Raw genomic sequence first — 19,360 nt, 5'->3', positions numbered from 1 at the left:
TCTGCCTTTCAAATAAAAAAATTTTCTTAAACTGCACATCTCCTTTAACCAGACATTCATTTTAATCCTTTACTAGTCACATAACTGAACAAAGTTATATATGTGTAAGAATGTCTTTTAAAGCATTATTTGTAATAGTGAAAGGGAAGGAAGGAGGAGGAAGGAAAAATCAAAGGGGAGGAAGTGGGAGGGAACCAAGGAAGAAAAGAGGCAGCGGACAGAGAGAGAGAGGAAAACCCCACAGTCTTGGAGCAAAAACAACAAAATAGCTCCCATAGTGAAGAAGCAAAAAAATAGAAAGTCCTACATCCACAATAAAGTATAAAATATACTCAATAAATGTCTGCTGACTGATTCTCTACTTTATGTAGAAAAAATTCATGATATCAGCTCTGATGACCAAAGAGCTTGCCATAAAACCCTCCAGACATGAGGTTATGAGCTTTCTTTTTTTTTTTTTTTTTTTTTTTTTTTGGACAGGCAGAGTGGACAGTGAGAGAGAGAGAGAGAGACAGAGAGAAAGGTCTTCCTTTGCCGTTGGTTCACCCTCGCAGCCGGTTTGCTGTGACCAGCGCGCTGCACTGATCCAAAGGCAGGAGCCAGGTGCTTCTCCTGGTCTCTCATGGGGTGCAGGGCCCATGCACCTGGGCCATCCTCCACTGCACTCCCTGGCCACAGCAGAGAGCTGGCCTGGAAGAGGGGCAACCGGGACAGAATCCGGCGCCCCGACCGGGACTAGAACCCGGTGTGCCGGCGCCGCAAGACGGAGGATAATTAGCCTAGTGAGCTGCGGCGCCGGCCCAAGACATGAGGTTTCAACAACTACAACAACAACAAAAAAAACTGGGTCACTCTAATTTACAAATGGTATGTGGAGAGGCTTGCGCTCTGATTCAGATTTTATCAACTTCTTGAATGACTGACAGCCACGTTCAGGAATGCAAGGACAAATATGACCACTTGGAAATCTGTATTATTATTGTTCTTTCGAAGAGTGAAAACTACAAACTTCCTTCTAATAAAAAATGTTAAGCAATTCCATAACCAATCACAGACTAACCACAGACATGGCACTCTAAGAAATGAGTAACCTCTATTACCTTTCCCGTGCTCTGTAAAATCGTTGTTCGTGTCCTCCACACTCTCTCCCTGCTGACAATATCTCGAGTCACATCTACCTCGGCGTCTACAAAACTCCTCTGTTTGAGGGCAGTGATGTCATCATCTAGATCAGTTTTGATAGTAGATCTTTTCTTAGCCATAATTTTGGCTTTGATTGCAGCAATTTTTTCCACAGACATGGCTTCAGATAAAGACCTAAAATCAAATTCCTTTTTAAATTTTCAAAGCAAGAATTCCTTGAGCACATCACAAATACATTGTTACAATTTTCTAGTAAAAACACTTGAAGTACCAACAATTAAAGCCTTCTTTCTATCTATAAAAATGACATATTTTGTACTCTTACAAGATTTTAACACATAAAGAAGGTTCATGCAGATATACTACTGTGAGTAAATTAATAAATTCCAGAAGAAACAATGCAACAAATGTCTTTATATTTATCATTTCCCTCCAAAAGAGCAGGAACTCATTAACATGAGTGTTTTCTTTGTATTTTTTGAGACTCTGTTAGTTAACCCACATCTATTCACAGAAAATAAACATACATATAGAGGCCAGTTGTTAAGAGGGTCCCAGAAGAGGAGTATGAAATTCATTATATAAAGACTTCAAAATTATAGGTTTTCTTGAAATTTATTTCAAGGTTTCAAAACCGTATGTCACAGGGTACAACATATACATAGGTGACAAAGGCTTTTATATACCACAGAAACACACACCCCTTTTAAACTCTGGAAGAAACCATAGTTTGAACACTTTATCTTCCCTGCATCTGATTTTCAAATAGCCGAAACAGCAAAGAGAGACAGGCTATATTTTCAGAACTATGTATAAAAAGGGACTTAATACTTAAAGTACAGATTTTGTAAGATGAATCTTAAGCAAAGTGTCTTTTTATATAATAAGATAAAAAGAATTAAAAAGTGTTTGAGTACCTTATTAAGAGTAGACAAAAATATTACTTTAGCCACAAGATGAAAATCTTGAAATATGTTTACACAAAATCTGGAAAAAGGACAGAAATTCCTGCAGGTTTAAATACAGCAGTATTATAAAGTAAACTAATTTTATTCAGATTAGGTATGAAGATACTTTATAGCAGATGATCAATATGGGTATGGTGGTATCTGACTCATTTTGTGTGACACTGTGCAACATTCCCCTAAAATCTAAAGCACCTAGAGTCAAGTTCAAATGCTCTTCTAAACTATAATCAAGCCTGCACTGGACTTGGTATCACTGGACTTTATTTCCAGCCACACTAAAACAGAGTGACAGGATTAACCTTCCTGTCTTAAATTACCAGTGAAAATGACAAGACACCAGGTTTAAAGGATATTAGATTATCAAACAGTGTAGAACAGTGATTTCCTGACAAATGAGAAACCAACAAGGTGAGCCCTTGGTGGCTTCTGAGATAGGGCATTAAGAAGAGAGCCCACAAAGACCTCAGAGAATTCCCGATTTGAGGGAATGCAGCTGGGGCGACAGCAAGACCAAGGTGGCTAGAATTCACAGGACAAAACACATGAGAAGAGAGCTACACAGATTCCTTGGAGTATTCCAGTAGAATACCAATTAGTACATGAAGATAACGAAATCATTTAAAGCTGGGTAAAGAATCAATCATCCAATGGAATTAAAGAGAACAATGCCCAGTGCTTACACAGAGTGAAGAACAGTACCTGTTCCCACCATCCAGATTAAAAGCCTCATATTCTCAGGGCATTAGAAAGCATATTATTCCCCACTTAAGCAGTAGGGAATAATTATGCTAAGTGACCATTGTTCAGATCTTACAACCAAAACCCAAAAACCTGTTTCCAAGGGATTTAACTGGGGCCCAGAACAAATCTAAATAAGATTTGGAAAAATACAAAAATGTCTACCACTCAACAGAATAAACTGCACAATGTCTGGTATGCGATGAAAGATAAAAACTGCAAAGACGCAGAATATTAGCCAAAGAGAGGAAAAAGAACAATCAATCATAAAAACATTTTTAAAAGTATTATTATAATAACTATATTCCTTAGGTTCAAAAAGTTATTTTTTTAAAACAGCAAAATAAACTTCTAAGGATTAAAAACTACAACACTAGGGGCTAAAAACATAACATAGATTACAGGAAAAATAGACTTGAATAAACAATAGAAAATATCCAAAATAAATTATAAAGCAATTTTTAAAAATGAGAAATAACAGAAAATTGTTGTAATAAAATGGGAAAGAATATAAATGACTTGTCAGACTTGAAACAAATCATAGGAATTAGAGTCCAGAAAGATTTGAGGAAACAATGGCAAAATATTTCCAATCTAATGGAAATTATAAACTCAAATTCTTCGAAGAAGCTCAATGAAGAAAACCCCTCCAAATTCACACCATAATTAAATGGCTCAAAACCAGCAATAGAGAAACTAAAGTACCCAGAGAAAGAAGGACATATTTCATGAGACAAAAATATAAAATATACATGTGAACTGAGAAGCAGATGCTGATCCAGTCAAGCCTACAGTTAAAGTCCTGGTCAGCACCTTAACTGCAGCCTCAGGAGAGAGACTGTAAGACATAGAAGCCACCTGTAGCTACTGACTCCCTTGAAATGAGAAAATAAACGTGTGTTCCATTGGCCCAACTAATAAAAAAAGAGAGAGAGAGAGATAAGACCCAAATTAATAAAATTGGAGATAAAAAGGAAATCTAAGAAGACACCACAGAAATAAAAAAAATCATCAGAAATTACTACAAACAGCTGTAAGCCAACAAACTGGGAAAGCTAGAATAAACAGATAGATTCCTGGACACATAAAAACTATTAAATTGAAACATGAAGATACAGAAAACCTCAACAGACCAATAACCAAGAGGTAACTGAATCAGTAATAAAGACCAGCAACAAAGAAAAGCCCAGGAACAGAGGGCTTCATTGCTAAACTCTACCAGACATTTAAAAAAGAACTAATCCAATACTTCTCAAGTTATTCAAAACAAATGAAAGGAACAGAATTATTCTAGATTTTGTCTGTGAAACCAGCATCACCTTACTTCCTAAACCTGAAAAAGATCTAACAAAGAAAACTATAGACCAATTTCCTCAATGAACATAAATCCTCAACAAAATTATAGCTAATCAAATCCAACAACACATCAGAAAGATCATTTGCCCAAAAAAGAGGGATTTATTCCTGGTATGCAGAGATGGTTCAACACTGGCAAATCAATTAATGTGATACATCATATTAACAAATTAATTAACAAAAATTATATGATTATCTCAATAGATGCAGATGAAGCATTTGATAAACTGTATCTTTTCACGATGAAAACTCTAACCAAACTGGGTACAGAAGGAACCTTCCTCACCACAATCAAGAGAATTTATGACAAACCCACGGACAGCATCCTAGTGAATGGGGGAAAGTTGGTAGCACTCCCACTGAGATCTGGAACCAGACAAGGATGCCCACTCTCATCAGTGCTATTCAATATAGTCCAAGAAGTTTCAGGCAGAACCATTAGGCAAGAAAAAGAAATCAAAGAATACAAATTGGGAAGGAGGAAGTCAATTTGCAGATGACATGATTCTACACAAAGGGAATCCAAAACACTCAACCAAGAGACTACTGGAATTCATAGAAGAGTTTGGTAAAGTAGCAGGATATAAAATCAATACGTAAAAATCAACAGTATACACAAACCATACCAAGGCTGACAATGAACTTCTAAGATCAATCCCATTCACAATAGCTACAAAAAAAAAAAAATCAAATATCTTGAAATAAGTTTAACCAAGGATGCCAAAGATCACTATGATGAGAATTATAAGACACTAAAGAAAGAATAGAAGAAGATACAAAAAAATGAAAAAAACTTCCATGTCCATGGATAGGAAGAATCAGTATCATCAAAATGTCCAGTCTTCCAAAAGCGATTCACAGATTCAATGCAATATCAATCAAATTACCAAAGACATTATTCTCAGATATAGAAAAAATGATGCTGAAAATTCATATGGAAACACAGGAGACCTCGAATAGCTAAAGCAATCTTATACAACAAAAACAAAGCCAAAGGCATTATAATACCAGGTTTCAAGACATACTACAGGGCAGTTATAATCAAAACAGCCTGGTAACCGGTACAAAAACAGATGGGTAGACCAATGGAACAGAATAGAAATGCCTGAAATCAATCCAAGCATCTATAACCAACTTATATTTGACCAAGCATCTAAAACCAATCTCTGAAGCAAACAGTCTCTTCAGTAAACAGAGCTGGGAAAACTGGATTTCCACATGAAGAAGTATGAAGCAAGACCTCTACTTTATACCATACAGAAAAATCTACTCAAAATGGATCAAAGACCTAATTCTATGACCCAATACCTCAAATTATTAGAGAACATTAAGGAAACAAAGCAAGATACTGGCACAGGTAGAGTTCTTGGAAGAGACCCCAAAGGCATAGGGAATCAAAGCCAAAATTAACACATGGGACTACATCAAACTGAGAAGCTTCTGTACTGCAAAGGAATCACTCAGGAAAATAGAAAGCCACTGATAGAAAACGGAAAGGCAACTGACAGAATGGGAGAAATTATTTGCAAACTATGCAACTGAAAAAGGATTAATAACCAGAATATATAAAGATATCAAAAAAACTCAACAACAGTAAAACAACCAACCCAGTGAAGAGACAGGCAAAAGAATTAAACAGACATTTTTCAAAAGAAGAAAGGAAGAAAGCATATGGCCAACAACACATGAAAAAATGCTCAGGATCACTAGCAGTCAGGGAAATGCAAATCAAAATCACAATGAGGTTTCACCTCACCCTGGTCAGAATTGATTTCTTACAGAAATCAACAAACAAAAATGCTGGTGAGGATGTGGGGAAAAAGCCAGCCTAATCCACTGTTGGTAGGAATGTAAGCTGGCACAGCCACTATGGAACACAGTATGGAGATACCTTAGAACTAAGAATAGAAACCTACGATATGACCCAGCCATCCCACTCCTGGGAATTTACCCAAGGGAAATGAAATCCGGTCATTTACAACAAAATGGCTAAATCCGGAAAACATATACTTAAATAAACCAGTCCCCAAAGGACAAATAACGTATGTTCTCCTTGATGTGTAAGAACTAACAGAGCACCTAAAAGGAAATCTGTAGAAGTGAAACTGACACTTCGAGAAGGAGTGACCTGAACAGCCCTTGTCTTGACTGTCAAGGAATATTTTTTTTTCTTCATACTATCAGTTGAACTCTTAACACAGAGTTAATCATCTGTGTATAGTCAATTGAAAATAGATATCAGTAAAAATAAGAGTTGGAATAAGAGAGGGAAGAGGAAATTTGTAACTGAAGCTGACAGTTCTGCATACATTCCTATGGACTTACTTCTAAGAGTATAGTTTAAAAACTTGCCATGGAACCCCAAACCCCATTAAGCTGGGTAGTAAAAATGCAATCTTAATTGTTAAAGTGATCATATTAAATGTTAAAGTGTTAAAGTGATCATATAAATTTAATCAAGTGTCTCATAGTGATAATGGAATTAACAAGGAGAGAATATTCCAACATGGCAAGCAGTCTACACAGCAGACTCATAGAATGACAGTCGCTTTAAGTAACACTCTGACCTCAGAATCAACCCCTTATGGCATCCTGGTCTGGCTGAAAAGCCCATGAGAGCATTTCAGGCATGGAAAGCCAAGACACTGTGGCAAAAAATGTTCCACATGAAGTATCTGTGAGTGAGACCCCAGCGGAAAGTGGTGGCCATCAAAGAAGGATGTACTTTTCTCTGAAGGGAGGAGAGAACTTCCATTTTGCTTATGGCCTCATCTAAATACTGACGGAGTTTGTGGATTCAAAAGGCTTCCGTAGCCAAGGGAGCTCATGTCAAGAGCCTTGTGTGGTCACTGACATCATACACATGAGTGTTAATTGTTAAATGAACAATAAGAGTTACTGTGCTCTAACTTTCCATGCAGGACCTCTGTCCTCAATGACTTGTATTATGAGAGTTAAATGTAAAACTTGTTATCAAACAGTTTTGTGTGTTTGTGTGTGTGTGTGTGCAAACTGTTCAAACCTTCACTTATTTAGAGTTGGTCTTCTGTGTATAAAGTTGAGACCAAATCTTAATGGAGAATGGTACTGGGAATGGGACAGGGAGGAGGTGGAAGGGTGGGAGTTTAGGTGGGAAGGCAGGTATGGTGGGAAGAATCACTATATTCTCAAAGGTGTACTTACGAAATTTGTATTCCTTAAATAAAAGATTTCTTTGGGAGGGAAAAAAAAAGAAAATAAATGTGTGTTGTATAAGCCATTATCATTTGGTCTACTTTGTCATACAGCATCAGATGACTAATAAAAGGAGAAACAGTTTAGCCATGAAACATAAATTCTCATTTTAAATTCATATTAAGAAGAAACAATCAGGGGCTGACCTGGTGGTAGCAGGTAAAGCCACCAGCATTCTAAAAGGACACTGGTTCCAATCCCAGCTGCTCTACTTCCCATTCAGCTCCCTTTAATGCGCCCGAGAAAGCAGCAGAAGACGATCCAGGTGTTTAGACCCTTGCACCCAGTGGGAGACCCAGAAGGAGCTTTTGGGTCCTGGTTTCAGATCAGCCCAGCTTTGGCTACGGTGACCATTTGACAAGCGAACCAGCAGATGGAAACCTGCTCTAACTCTGCCTTTCAAATAAATAAATCTTAAAGAAAAAAAGAGTCAGTAAAAGAATTTGGCACTATCTAAGATTCATTTCTAATTAAAAAATAATTCAGCAAACTAGAACTATAGTAATAGATGGATTTTCCTCAACCTCATAAATAGAATACACTAAAAAACCTAAGCTACATCATTCGTAATGATAGAAGACAATGCTTTCCCCTAACATCATGAACCAAAAAAAAAGAAAAAAAAGGTCTAATCTCAACGCTTCTATCCACCACTGTATTGGACATTCTAGCCAGTACAATGAAGCAGAAAATAAAGGTATCCAGTTCCGAGGCCAGAGTTACAGTGCAAGAGGTTAAGCTGCTGCTTGCCATACCAGCATCCCATCACACTGCCAAGCCTTCTGCTTCCAATCAAGCTCCTAGTTAATGAGCCTGGGAAGGCAACAGACGACAGCCAAGGGACTTGGGCCCTACCACCTATGTGGCAGACTCAGAGTACCAAGCTCAGGGCTACTGATTCCAGCCTGGCACAGCCCCAGCCATTCCAGCAATCTCAGGGAGTAAGCCAGAGATGATGGGAAATCTCAGTCCATCTCTCCCACCATGTCTCTAGAACTCTGCCTTTCAAATAAATAAATAAATCTTAAAAAAAAAAAAACAAAAAAAAAAAAAAAAAAAAAAAAACTCAGTTCAAAAATAAAGAAGCTATTTGTAGAAAATGATTCACTATGCAGAAAATCTAATGAAATTTATAAAAAAAAAAAAACAACGAATCAATGAGTTTATCGTGATCACAGGATACAATATATGAAAACTGTTATTTCCATATAAACAATAAACAATCAGGAATTGGCATATTTAAATATCTCTTACAACAGCATTAAAAATATGAAATGCTTATAAACAGGTATGACAAAAAGTCTAATATTCTATTATAATTGTAAAACAATGCTGAGAGAAACTAAAAAACTATGTCTCCATCAACCAATGGAGAAATATACCTTATTTACAGTTCAGAAGATTCAGTATCTTTTAAATGCCTGTTCTCCCCAAACTGGTCTAGAAATTCGATTCAATGTCAATAAAAATCCCAGTTTGCTTTTATGGAGAAACTGACAAATTATTTCTTAAACTCATGGAAATGCAAAGGACCAAAAACATAACTGAAACAAAAGAAAGTGCAAGGCTAATACTACCTGAATTTAAGACAATTAATTTCAAAGACAGAATAATTAAAACAGAGTGGTACTGGTAAAAAGATCATGAACAGAATGGGCCCACAAATAGACCTAAATATGCATAGACAACTTTTCACAAAATTAAATCATAATTCAGTGGAGATTTAATGGTGCTGAGACAATTAGCTATTCATATTTGCAAAACTGAACGTCAAGTCCTGTCTTATAAAAATCCAATAAACTTTGATCAATACCACGCACCATATTTCAAAGAAAAAACCTGAAACTGTATCAGACTCAAACGTAAAAGAACTTTTTAAGACTTACATGAGAAAATGCAAATGATCTTTTTAGAACTTGTTTAGACAAAAGAACACTCACAATAGAACAGACTTTATAGAAATTAAAATCTGCTCTTCAAAAGGCAGTGAGGAGGAAAAGACAAGCTACAGACAGACAGAAACACATGAGAAAGAACTTATATCCAGAATACAAAATAAACTTTCAAAACTCAACATTAAAGAACGCAACAAAAACTGGGGAAAAAGTTATTGACGCTCCACCAAAAAAGAAAGGATGAAAAATTAAGCACATGAAAAGATGCTCACATCATCACTTATCAGGAGGAAAATGTAAAACTAAATCACAGTGAGACACTACCACACACAAATTAAAATCACTGAAATAATAAAGCCTGACTACATAAGTGTTAGAAAAGATGTAGAGAAACTAAGACATCGCTGGAGGAAATGTAAAATGCACAATCAGTTTGGAAAATCATTTTTTAAAAAGTTATACACACGCCGGCACCACGGCTCAATAGGCTAATCCTCCGCCTTGCGGCGCCGGCACACCAGGTTCTAGTCCCGGTCGGGGTGCTGGATTCTGTCTCCGTTGTCCCTCTTCAAGGCCAGCTCTCTGCCGTGGTCAGGGAATGCAGTGGAGGATGGCCCAAGTGCTTGGGCCCTGCACCCCATGGGAGACCAGGAGAAGCACCTGGCTCCTGCCTTTGGATTTGCGCGGTGCACAGGCCGCAGCCCGCCGGCCACGGCGGCCATTGGAGGGTGAACCAACGGCAAAGGGAAGACCTTTCTCTCTATCTCTCTCACTGTCCACTCTGCCTGTCAACAAAAAAAAAATCTATAAAAAAAAAAGTTATACACACAGTACTATACAATCCCACTGTTCTTCCCCTAGGTATTTTCCCCACGAGAAATCATAGCATATATCCATTTAAAAATTTATAGACAAATGTTCACAAAAGCCTTAGACGTAATAGCCAAAAAATTACAACAAGCATAATGCATCAACAGATGACTGGGTAAACGAGTGAGTGGGTACATCCATACAATGGAAGAGTACTCAGCAATAAAAAGGCATGATTTACTGATAATGCCAAAAGCTTAAGTCTCAAAATAATTGTGGTAAGCAGAAGAAACTAGATATCACCTCCCTCCCCCCAAAAAATATACACTTTATAACTTCATGCACATATAATTCTAGAAAACAAACTAATCTATAACAGTGGTAGATCACTGGCTGCCTGATGCAGAAGTGGAAGTGAGAGGTTTCACAGGAAATTTAAAGGGATGATGTTATATTCAGTATCTTGCTTATAATGATGGTTGTACATATGTAAATACACATGAAAACTTACATACTTTAAACATGCAAAGTTAACTATACATTAATTATATCTCAATAATACGCTTTAAAATCTGCACTGAATTTTTAACTTTGGATAAAACTTCCACAAGGATAATGCACCACAGAAATACTATAAAAGTTGATTCTAATTATAGTAAAAATTAAGGGTCTGCAAACTAAGGCCGCAGGTCAAATCCAGACATGACCATCCACTGATGTATGATCTATGGCTGCCCTTCCTGCAACAGAAGTTAAGCAGTTGCAAAGAGACATCACTGCAAATCCAAAAATACTGAATAGTCATCCTTCAGAATACATGGGTGATTGGTTCTATGACCCTCGTGGATATCAAAATCCACAGGTGCTCGAATTCCTTAAATAAAATGGCATAATATTTGCATATGTCTACCTACATCTTTCTGTGTACTTTAAGCTATCTCTAGATTTCTTACAATGCCTAATACAATGTAAATGCTATGCAAATAGTTATTATATTGCATTAAAGAATGAAGGAAAAAAATTCTGTACATGTTCAATACAGACATAAGCTAATAAAAACAGGTTACAAATAATAATAAAATAAAATATTTTTAAAGAGTTATTTGAAAGACAGAGTTACAGATAGGGAGAGACAAAGAGAAAGAGACAGGGACAGGGACAGAGACAGAGAGAATGAAAGCATCTGCTGGTTTCCTCCCCAGATGGCCACAGTGGCCAGGACTGGGCCACGCCAAAGCCAGGACCCAGGAGTTTTATCAGCTTACTCCCATGGGGATGACAAGGGCCTAAACATTTGAGCCATCCTCCACTGCTTTTCCCAGGCCATTAGCAGGGAGCTAGATCAAAAGTGGAGCAGCTGGGACACGAACCGGTGCCTAAATGGGACGCTGGCATTAAAGCTGGAAGCTCTCCCTACTTCGCCACAATGCTAGTCCCGTAAGTTATTTTTCCAAATATTTTTGATCCACTGTTGGTTGAATCCATAGATACAGAACCATGGAAATGGATCCTCTGGTATAGGAAGTTGAATGTATATGGCACTTTCCAGAAAAAGCTTGTTGATCAAGAAATTTTTTGATAAAATAGATGAGGTTATGAACTAATTCTTCAGAAAGATCAACGTGGTAACAACTCAAGACCAAGGCTTTCCAGAATGCATAAGCATAATGGCTTCCGGTCTTCCACGTATCAGAAATCATGGCCGCCAGTTAGCCCTCCGCATTCACAGGTTCCACAGCCATGAATTCAACAGCAGTTCAGAAGAAACAATTATGTGGGTTTACAGTCGGCACAGCAGTCATGCAGGCCCCGGGACACCCACATCTCATGTCAGAATGCCTGGGTTTGAGCCTCTGCTTCACTTCCAAGTCCAGCTTCTTGTTACTACGCACCCTCGGAGGTAGCAGTGATGACTCAAGTACTTGGATCCCAATCACCCACATGGGAGATCTGGACTGAATTCTGGGCCCCACAGATGTAGCTTGGCACAGCCCCAGCTCTTGTGGGCATTTGGGAAGTGAACCAGAAAATGGAAAATCTGTCTTTTTTCTGTCATCTTTCTATCAAATCTTTTTTTTTTTTTTTTTTTTTTTGACAGGCAGAGTGGACAGTGAGAGAGAGAGAGAAAGGTCTTCCTATTCCGTTTGTTCACCCCCGAAATGGCCACTGCGGCCGGCGCACTGCAGCTGGCACACCGCACTGATCCGAAGCCAGAAGCCAGGTGCTTCCTCCTGGTCTCCCATGCGGGTGCAGGGCCCAAACTTGGGCCATCCTCCACTGCACCCCGGGCCAGAGCAGAGAGCTGGACTGGAAGAGGGGCAACTGGGACAGAATCCAGCGCCCCGACCGGGACTCAAATCATTCTTTAAAGAATGGCGTCTGTATTGCCCACAGACAGACATTTTTTCTTGTCATAACTCAAACAACACAGTATAACTCCTGTACTGACTGAGCACTTACACCATATTAGGCATTACAAACATAAGTAACCGACAGATGGTTTAAAATATATGGGAGGATGTGGGCAGGTTATATACTAAACCTACACTATTTTCTCCAAGGGACTTGGGAGCACCCACAAATTTTGATACACATAGGCAGTGCAGGTGGACAGTCCTCATCAGTACAGGGATGACCACGCCCTTCTGAACCTACAGCACAAGAGCATATAACGAATACAAGTAAAATGTCAACAGCACTTTCCTAACTCATTTTCTACATACATTTAAATAGTAGAAACTTCAAATATCTACTTTGTACTCAAGAAATCCTTACCTAATCTGTTCAGTTTGTACAATCCCTTCTTTATGACCCTCCAAACGGGCAGCCAATCTTTCTTTATCGAGGCGCACACACTCTTCATCCTGGAAACAACAACTGGTTAGTGAGCATTTTATTTAAGTTTAAAAAAAAAAACATTTTCTTACCCAAATTCCTATTTATACAGATCCAAGCATTACTGTCTTCAGATCAATTTTAAGACTATTTTGAGGGGCCAGCACTGTGGTCTGGTAGGCTAAGCCTCCGCCTGTGCCACTGGCAACCCATGTGAGTATCTGTTCAAGTCCCAGTTGCTCTTTGATCTAGCTCTCTGCTATGGCCTGGGAAAGCAATAGAAAATGGCCCGGCCAGCATCGCGGCTCAATAGGCTAATCCTCCGCCTTGCGGCGCCGACACACCGGGTTCTAGTCCCGGTCAGGGCGCCGGATTCTGTCCCGGTTGCCCCTCTTCAAGGCCAGCTCTCTGCTGTGGCCAGGGAGTGCAGTGAAGGATGGCCCAAGTACTTGGGCCCTGCACCCCATGGGAGACCAGGAAAAAGCACCTGGCTCCTGCCATCGGATCAGCGTGGGGCGCCGGCCGCAGCGGCCATTGGAGGGTGAACCAACGGCAAAGGAAGACCTTTCTCTCTGTCTCTCTCTCTCACTGTCCACTCTGCCTGTCAAAAAAAAAAAAAAAAAAAAAAAGGCCCAAGTGCCTGGGCCCCTGCACCCACATGGGATATCCGGAAGAGACTCCTGGGTTCGTGTCCCAGCTGCTCCACTTTTGATCCAGCTCCCTGCTAATGGCCTGGGAAAAGCAGTGGAGGATGGCTCAAATGTTTAGGCCTTTGTCATCTCCATGGGAGTAAGCTGATAAAACTCCTGGGTCCTGGCTTTGGCGTGGTCCAGTCCTGGCCACTGTGGCCATCTGGGGAGGAAACCAGCAGATGGATCGTCTCAGCTCTGACCGTTGCAGCCATTTGGAGAGTGAACCAGTGGGTGGAAGACCTTTCTGTCTGTCATTGCCTTTCCATCTGTAACTCTGCCTCTCAAATAAATAAATAAAAATCTTTAAAAAAAATAAAAGATTACAATTTTAAGTATACACCGGATCACACTGCACTGGAACTAACTACAGATGTTCACTGTACTAATGGTTCTGCATCCCAGTGAATCCATCATAAACTGGAAATACATTTAGAACATGTAACCTACCTTTAAACATGCTTAGAACACTAACAGTGGTCTACATTTGGCCAAAATTATCTAATTCAAAGCCCATTTTTAATAAACTATTGACTACATCATGCAACTTACTGAATACTATATCAACATGAAATGGTTTCTACTGAACACATACCACTTTCACATTACCATAAAGTCAAAAATTTCGAGTTGAACTATCCTAAATCAGGGATATCTATAAAAGGTCACCAAAACAAAACCTTGCTTATTCCTTTTTTTCTGTGAGTTTTTTAAAATTTTATTTATTTATTTCAAAGAGTTACAGAAAGACAGAGACAAAAAGATCTACTGATTCACTTCCCAGATAGTTGCAACAGCCAGGACTAGGCCAGGCAAAAGCCAGGAGCTTCATCCGCGTCTCCCATTTGGACCATCTTCCACTGCTTCCCCTATCTATTAGCAGAGAGCCAGATCATAAGTGGAGGATACAAATTGGCACCTACATGGGATGTTGGCATTGCAGGCAGCAGCTTTCCTCACTACACCACAACATCAGCCCCCATTTTTCCTGTGATTAACACAAGTGTTCTTCACGTAATATTCCATTATTACTTTTACTCAGAAAGAACACACAAATCCCTTGTGAAAAAAATCGTAACTAAATTTTATAGATGTCTTTACCACAGTAAAATTTCATTTTAGATCTAGATTTTTTTTCCATGTGTTGCCACAGGTCCTAAATATATCAGCACAGATGAAAATACTTGAACTAAATCCTAAATGGTTTTTAAAGCATGTTCCTTACAATCCTAGGAGTTTCTACCAACAGTGCCCTGTTGAGAGTCACTAAGAACTTGTCAATCTTGGTGGCTCAGCTTTTATCTTTATTATTTACGTCAGAATATCAGGAGAAACTTAGTCTAAAAAGAGTCTGGCTGCTTAAAAACAAATTAAAATTTGAAACCTCTGTTCCAGTTCAATACCCACTTTCAATGAATAAAAATACTGTGAACCAGAATGTCTATGAATAACAGAATATGAAACTATAAAAAGCATCAGCGAGGTGACAGCACTATGGGTAGTGGGTAACGCTGCCAGCTGTGGTGCTAGCATCCCATATGGGTGCCGGTTCAAGTCCTAGCTGCTCAACTTCCATTCTAGCTCCCTGCTAATGTGCCTGCGAAAGCAGAAGATGGCCCAAGTCCTTGGGCTGCTGCATCCACATGGGATACCAGGAAGAAGCTCAGGCTCCTGGCCAGCTCTGGCAGTTGTGGACATTTGGGGAGTGAACCAGCAGATGGAAGATCTCTCTCTCTGCCTCTGTTTCTCAGTAACTCTGCCTTTCAAATACACAAATAAACATTTTAAAAAAAGCATCAGCATATTCAAGATATCCAAAAAGATGGTAGAATCCAATTCCTAATAATTAATCTATCATTTAAAAATTTTAAATCCGACACATCCGCTGAGATGAATACAATGTTTTCATTTCAGCAAGTGTATTAAATTTTTGCCATTTTAATAATATAATCTGGATTAGTCAAGTTCCTGAATGAAACAGATTTTTATTTATTATTATCTGAAAGGCACAGAGACAGACACCGAGAGGCCCCATCCACAAGTTCACTCCTCAAATGCATGCAATGGCCAGGGCTAGGTCAGGCCAAAGTTAGCAGCCAGGAACCCAACTCAGGCAGCAGGACCCTTTCTGCCTCCCAGGCCATTGTTTTCTGCCTCCCAGGGCCTGCATGAGCAGGCAACTGGAATCAGGAGGTAGAGCCAGGACGCAAACTAGCACTTTTTATAAGGAATACAGGCACGTTAACTGCCAGGCCAAATGCTGCTCCAAGAAACTACCAATTTCACAGACAGCTGCAGGGCCAGCGCTGGGGCACAGCAGGTCAAGCCACCACCTGCAACACCAGCATTCCATCTGGGCACCAGTTTGTGTCTCAGATGTTCCACTTCCAATCCAGCTTCCTGCTAACAGACTGGAAAGCAGTGGAAGATGGGAGATAGGGATAAAGCTCCTGGCTTCTGCATAGCTGAGACCTGGCCATTACAGCCACGTGGAGAATGAACCAGTGGGTGGAAAATGAATTTTGTTTTAAAGATTTATTTGTTTTATTTGAAAGGCAGTGTTATAGAGAGGCAGAGGGAGAGTGAGAGATCTTTCATCTACTGGTTCACTCGCCAAATGGCCACAATGGCCAGAGCTGGGCCAATACAAAGGCAAGAGTTTTATGCAGGTCTCCCATGCAGGTACAGGAGCCCAAGCACTTGGGCCATCTTACACTGCTTTCCCAGGCCATAGCAGAGAGCTGGATTGGAAGTGGAGCAGCCAGGACTCGAACCAGTGCCCACATCAAGTGTCAGTGTCACAGGTTATTTTATTGATAAAGTGTTCTTTCTACTACACAATTTCTTCGAGGGGAAAAAAGCTCCCAGAATTACTACAAACCAAAATTTCTTATCACTGCACAATCCCAATTTGGTAACAATGTGAATCATCTGTAAAGCCCATTACCTCAATTCGTGGTTTCTTTGCTTCTGCTAGAACTTCATCTGCAGCTCGTTTGACTTTAAGAAAAAAAGAAGCACATAAGCAGACAGTCTTGGGAAGGTCTGAACACTCAGTACACAGATGCAACACTACAGACCTTGAGTAGATCGCTGCAGCCCTATCTCCAGGGGGGCACTTCTGTCAATGCTTGCAGACGTTGCTACAGAGGTAAAAAGAGCCACGTGAGATCAGCAATTGAACACATATACTGGACAATATTACAAATGAATGCTCAAGGCTTGTTATGTTTCCAATTTCTACATGGTGATTTCATTAAGTTTTTAAGTTTCAAAGTAGTGAGGTAAAGTATTTCATTAAAAAGATTAATCTGTATTATAAAATCTTTAAGAGTTGATCAACTATTTCTAACAATGTAGCTTAACATTACCAAGATGATCTGGCTGAAATTAATCATACTTCTAAGAATCCTCTCAAGTACAACAGCAAATGCAGATTTAAAGAAAGTTTATCTAAACACAAACATACAAATATGACTGGAAGTTTTTTAAAATTTCATTCACTGAAGCATACAGCTTTCAGTTATTCGTAACTGGTAGAACACCTTCTAGTTAAATCATTTAATTCTTATTTTATTTTATTTGAGAGAAATACAGAGCTCCCATACACTGATTCACACTCCGAATACACGCAAAGATGGGGCCTGCACAAGCTGAAGAAGCAGGAGCCATAAACTCAAACCAGGTCTCTGATGTCAGTGGCAGGGATCCAACTGGAACCATCATCCACTACAGTTCCCAGAGTGCGAATCAGGTGGACACTGGAACTGGGAGTAGAGTCAGGCCTGGAACCCAGACACTCCGCCATGGGATTCCGGCACTCCAGAAGTCTCTGTGCCAAACACCCATCCTTATTGAATTTCTGAAAGTCTCAAAACAACGGAACTGCAAAGTGCACCCACTCCCATTCACCTTGCTCCCACCACCCCATGTAACTATTGACAGTCTTATATATCCTTCTAGTTTCTTTCAAAAAATATCATCCATTTCACTTTTTTAACAGAAAGTGGCATACAAGCCATTCATTCACAAAACTTGGATTTTATTATCTAACAGTGGATTTCTGACAACCCTCTATGTAAGTGTGTAGAGCAATATAACTATTTTTATACAGCTACATAGGTATTTTATAAGTTAATTATAACTTAATTAATTCCTTATCTTTGAACAGTTCAATGTTAAGTCTTTTGTCATTACAAACAATTGCCAAGAATATATTATATACACCATTTAAAACAATTTCAAAAATATGTCAGAAAGTCCCAAAATTAAGATTTCCAGTCAAATCCAAAATGACAGACTGTCGCTCCCCGTCTTCATGGGGGAACGACACTAAACCCTGCCTAGGCTTCATATCCGAGTCACGGCACCATTATGTCGCTCCCCCTCTTCGTGGAGGAACGACACAGGACCCTGCGCTGTTCTTTCGTCTGCTCGGCTCTCCCCGGGTTTGCTGCTGGTTCTTCCCGGGTTGGCTACTATCCCTTCCACCTCCGTGGAAGGGCAGTTCCCCCTGGCCACATTCCCCACTTCCGCAGGGGAGCGGCACACCGCCGGCCGGCTTTCTCGGGGGCTGCACGGGTGTTCCTTCAGCTAGATGTTCCCCATAGATGTTCCTGGTGCATGCCGTTTCTCTCCTCCTTTATAGTCCTCCTCCGCCAATCCTAACTCGGCTGCCCACACGCCGAGTACGCTGCTCTCCTCCAATCAGGAGTAGGTCCTACAGTTTATTAGTTGAACTGGAGGCAGCTGTGCGGAAGCTGTTTACTTCTCTCCCAGCGCCATATTGTGGGAGAGCAGATGCATAGAATAAGTCTTAATTCCAGTAACTCAGTCTAGTCCGGTCTGCTCCCCACAGATCCCCCTTTCTTTTTATTTTTGGCGTTGATAGGCGCCTGTCTTCGGTGTCCCGCGGCACACACTCTGCTCTACTTGCTAGAGTTGCCACAGGCTCTTACAAGTCCTATCAATCAGGCAAACCGAATCCGGGTCCTCTCTTCGCCATGTTGTAAGGAGGTTTTTAGGCGCTGATGCGTGCCTGTGTTCGGTGCCCTGCAGCGCATGCTCTGGTCGAGCCTGCAGGGGCTTACAAGCCCTATCAGGCAAACCGAATCCAAGCCTTCTCATTGCCTTTTTGTGGGGAGGCCTTACTGATGTTAATTCGTGCCTGTCTTCGGTGACCTGCGGCGCATAAGCTGCTAGCCGCCGCAGGTGCTCATCGTACTCATCGCCTCACTTAATCAGGCAGACCGAATCCAAGCTCTCACATTGCAGTGTTGTAGGGAGGCCTTTCTATTTCTCTATTTCTCTATCTCCGGGCATTCCTATTTCTCCCATTTTACTTCTATCTTCCAGCATTCCTATTTCTCTCACTTTGCTTCTAAACTTCTATTTCTCTTATCCCTGCAGCTTCCCGGCTGCGCCCGCCCCGAGGCTGCTTCTCGGCAGCTTTCCGGCTCTGAGCCGCTTCAGCCCGCATCTCTCTCATCTGCACGGCTCGGCTTTGCGCGGCTTGGCTTCGCGCGCTCCGCGGTCTCCACGCCCTTCGCGTCTGCACCACGGCCTCACGCCAGCCCCGTTCCCTATCTATTCACGCCCCGTGCTCTCTCTGCACGCGGCGGCTTCCGCGAGTAACACAGCGTAGCTTACGTGTCCGCCACTAGCATTCAATCTAAGTTCCCCGGGCTAGCCT

At 40.4% G+C, this 19,360-nt stretch overlaps 1 protein-coding gene across 4 annotated transcripts in view; it reads right to left on the bottom strand.

The window, feature by feature from the left end:
* The window catches only part of CDC73 (cell division cycle 73), a 141,417-nt gene that overhangs the window by 105,999 nt on the left and 16,058 nt on the right, over window positions 1-19,360 (bottom strand). For 3 of the 4 annotated variants that reach the window (XR_016219483.1, XM_002717688.6, XM_070054912.2), the window contains exons 4-7: window positions 16,749-16,811; window positions 16,616-16,668; window positions 12,920-13,008; window positions 1,101-1,317 (exon numbers count right to left, since the gene is read on the bottom strand). Coding sequence is in view for 3 of the 4 variants with exons in the window: in XM_002717688.6 (XP_002717734.1) it covers window positions 1,101-1,317; window positions 12,920-13,008; window positions 16,616-16,668; window positions 16,749-16,811 (422 nt within the window). In the remaining variant the exon portion in view is untranslated. Of the gene's footprint in view, window positions 1-1,100; window positions 1,318-2,060; window positions 2,131-12,919; window positions 13,009-16,615; window positions 16,669-16,748; window positions 16,812-19,360 lie in introns of those variants that run through there. The other variant, XM_089312022.1, reaches the window with a different exon arrangement.

Source organism: Oryctolagus cuniculus, chromosome 13 (genome assembly GCF_051225735.1).
Source record: "Oryctolagus cuniculus isolate XC-2025 breed Fujian yellow rabbit chromosome 13, ASM5122573v1, whole genome shotgun sequence".
Taxonomy (NCBI): domain Eukaryota; kingdom Metazoa; phylum Chordata; class Mammalia; order Lagomorpha; family Leporidae; genus Oryctolagus; species Oryctolagus cuniculus.
Note: the sequence above shows the minus strand (reverse complement) of the source record. Positions and strands in the feature narration are given on the sequence as shown.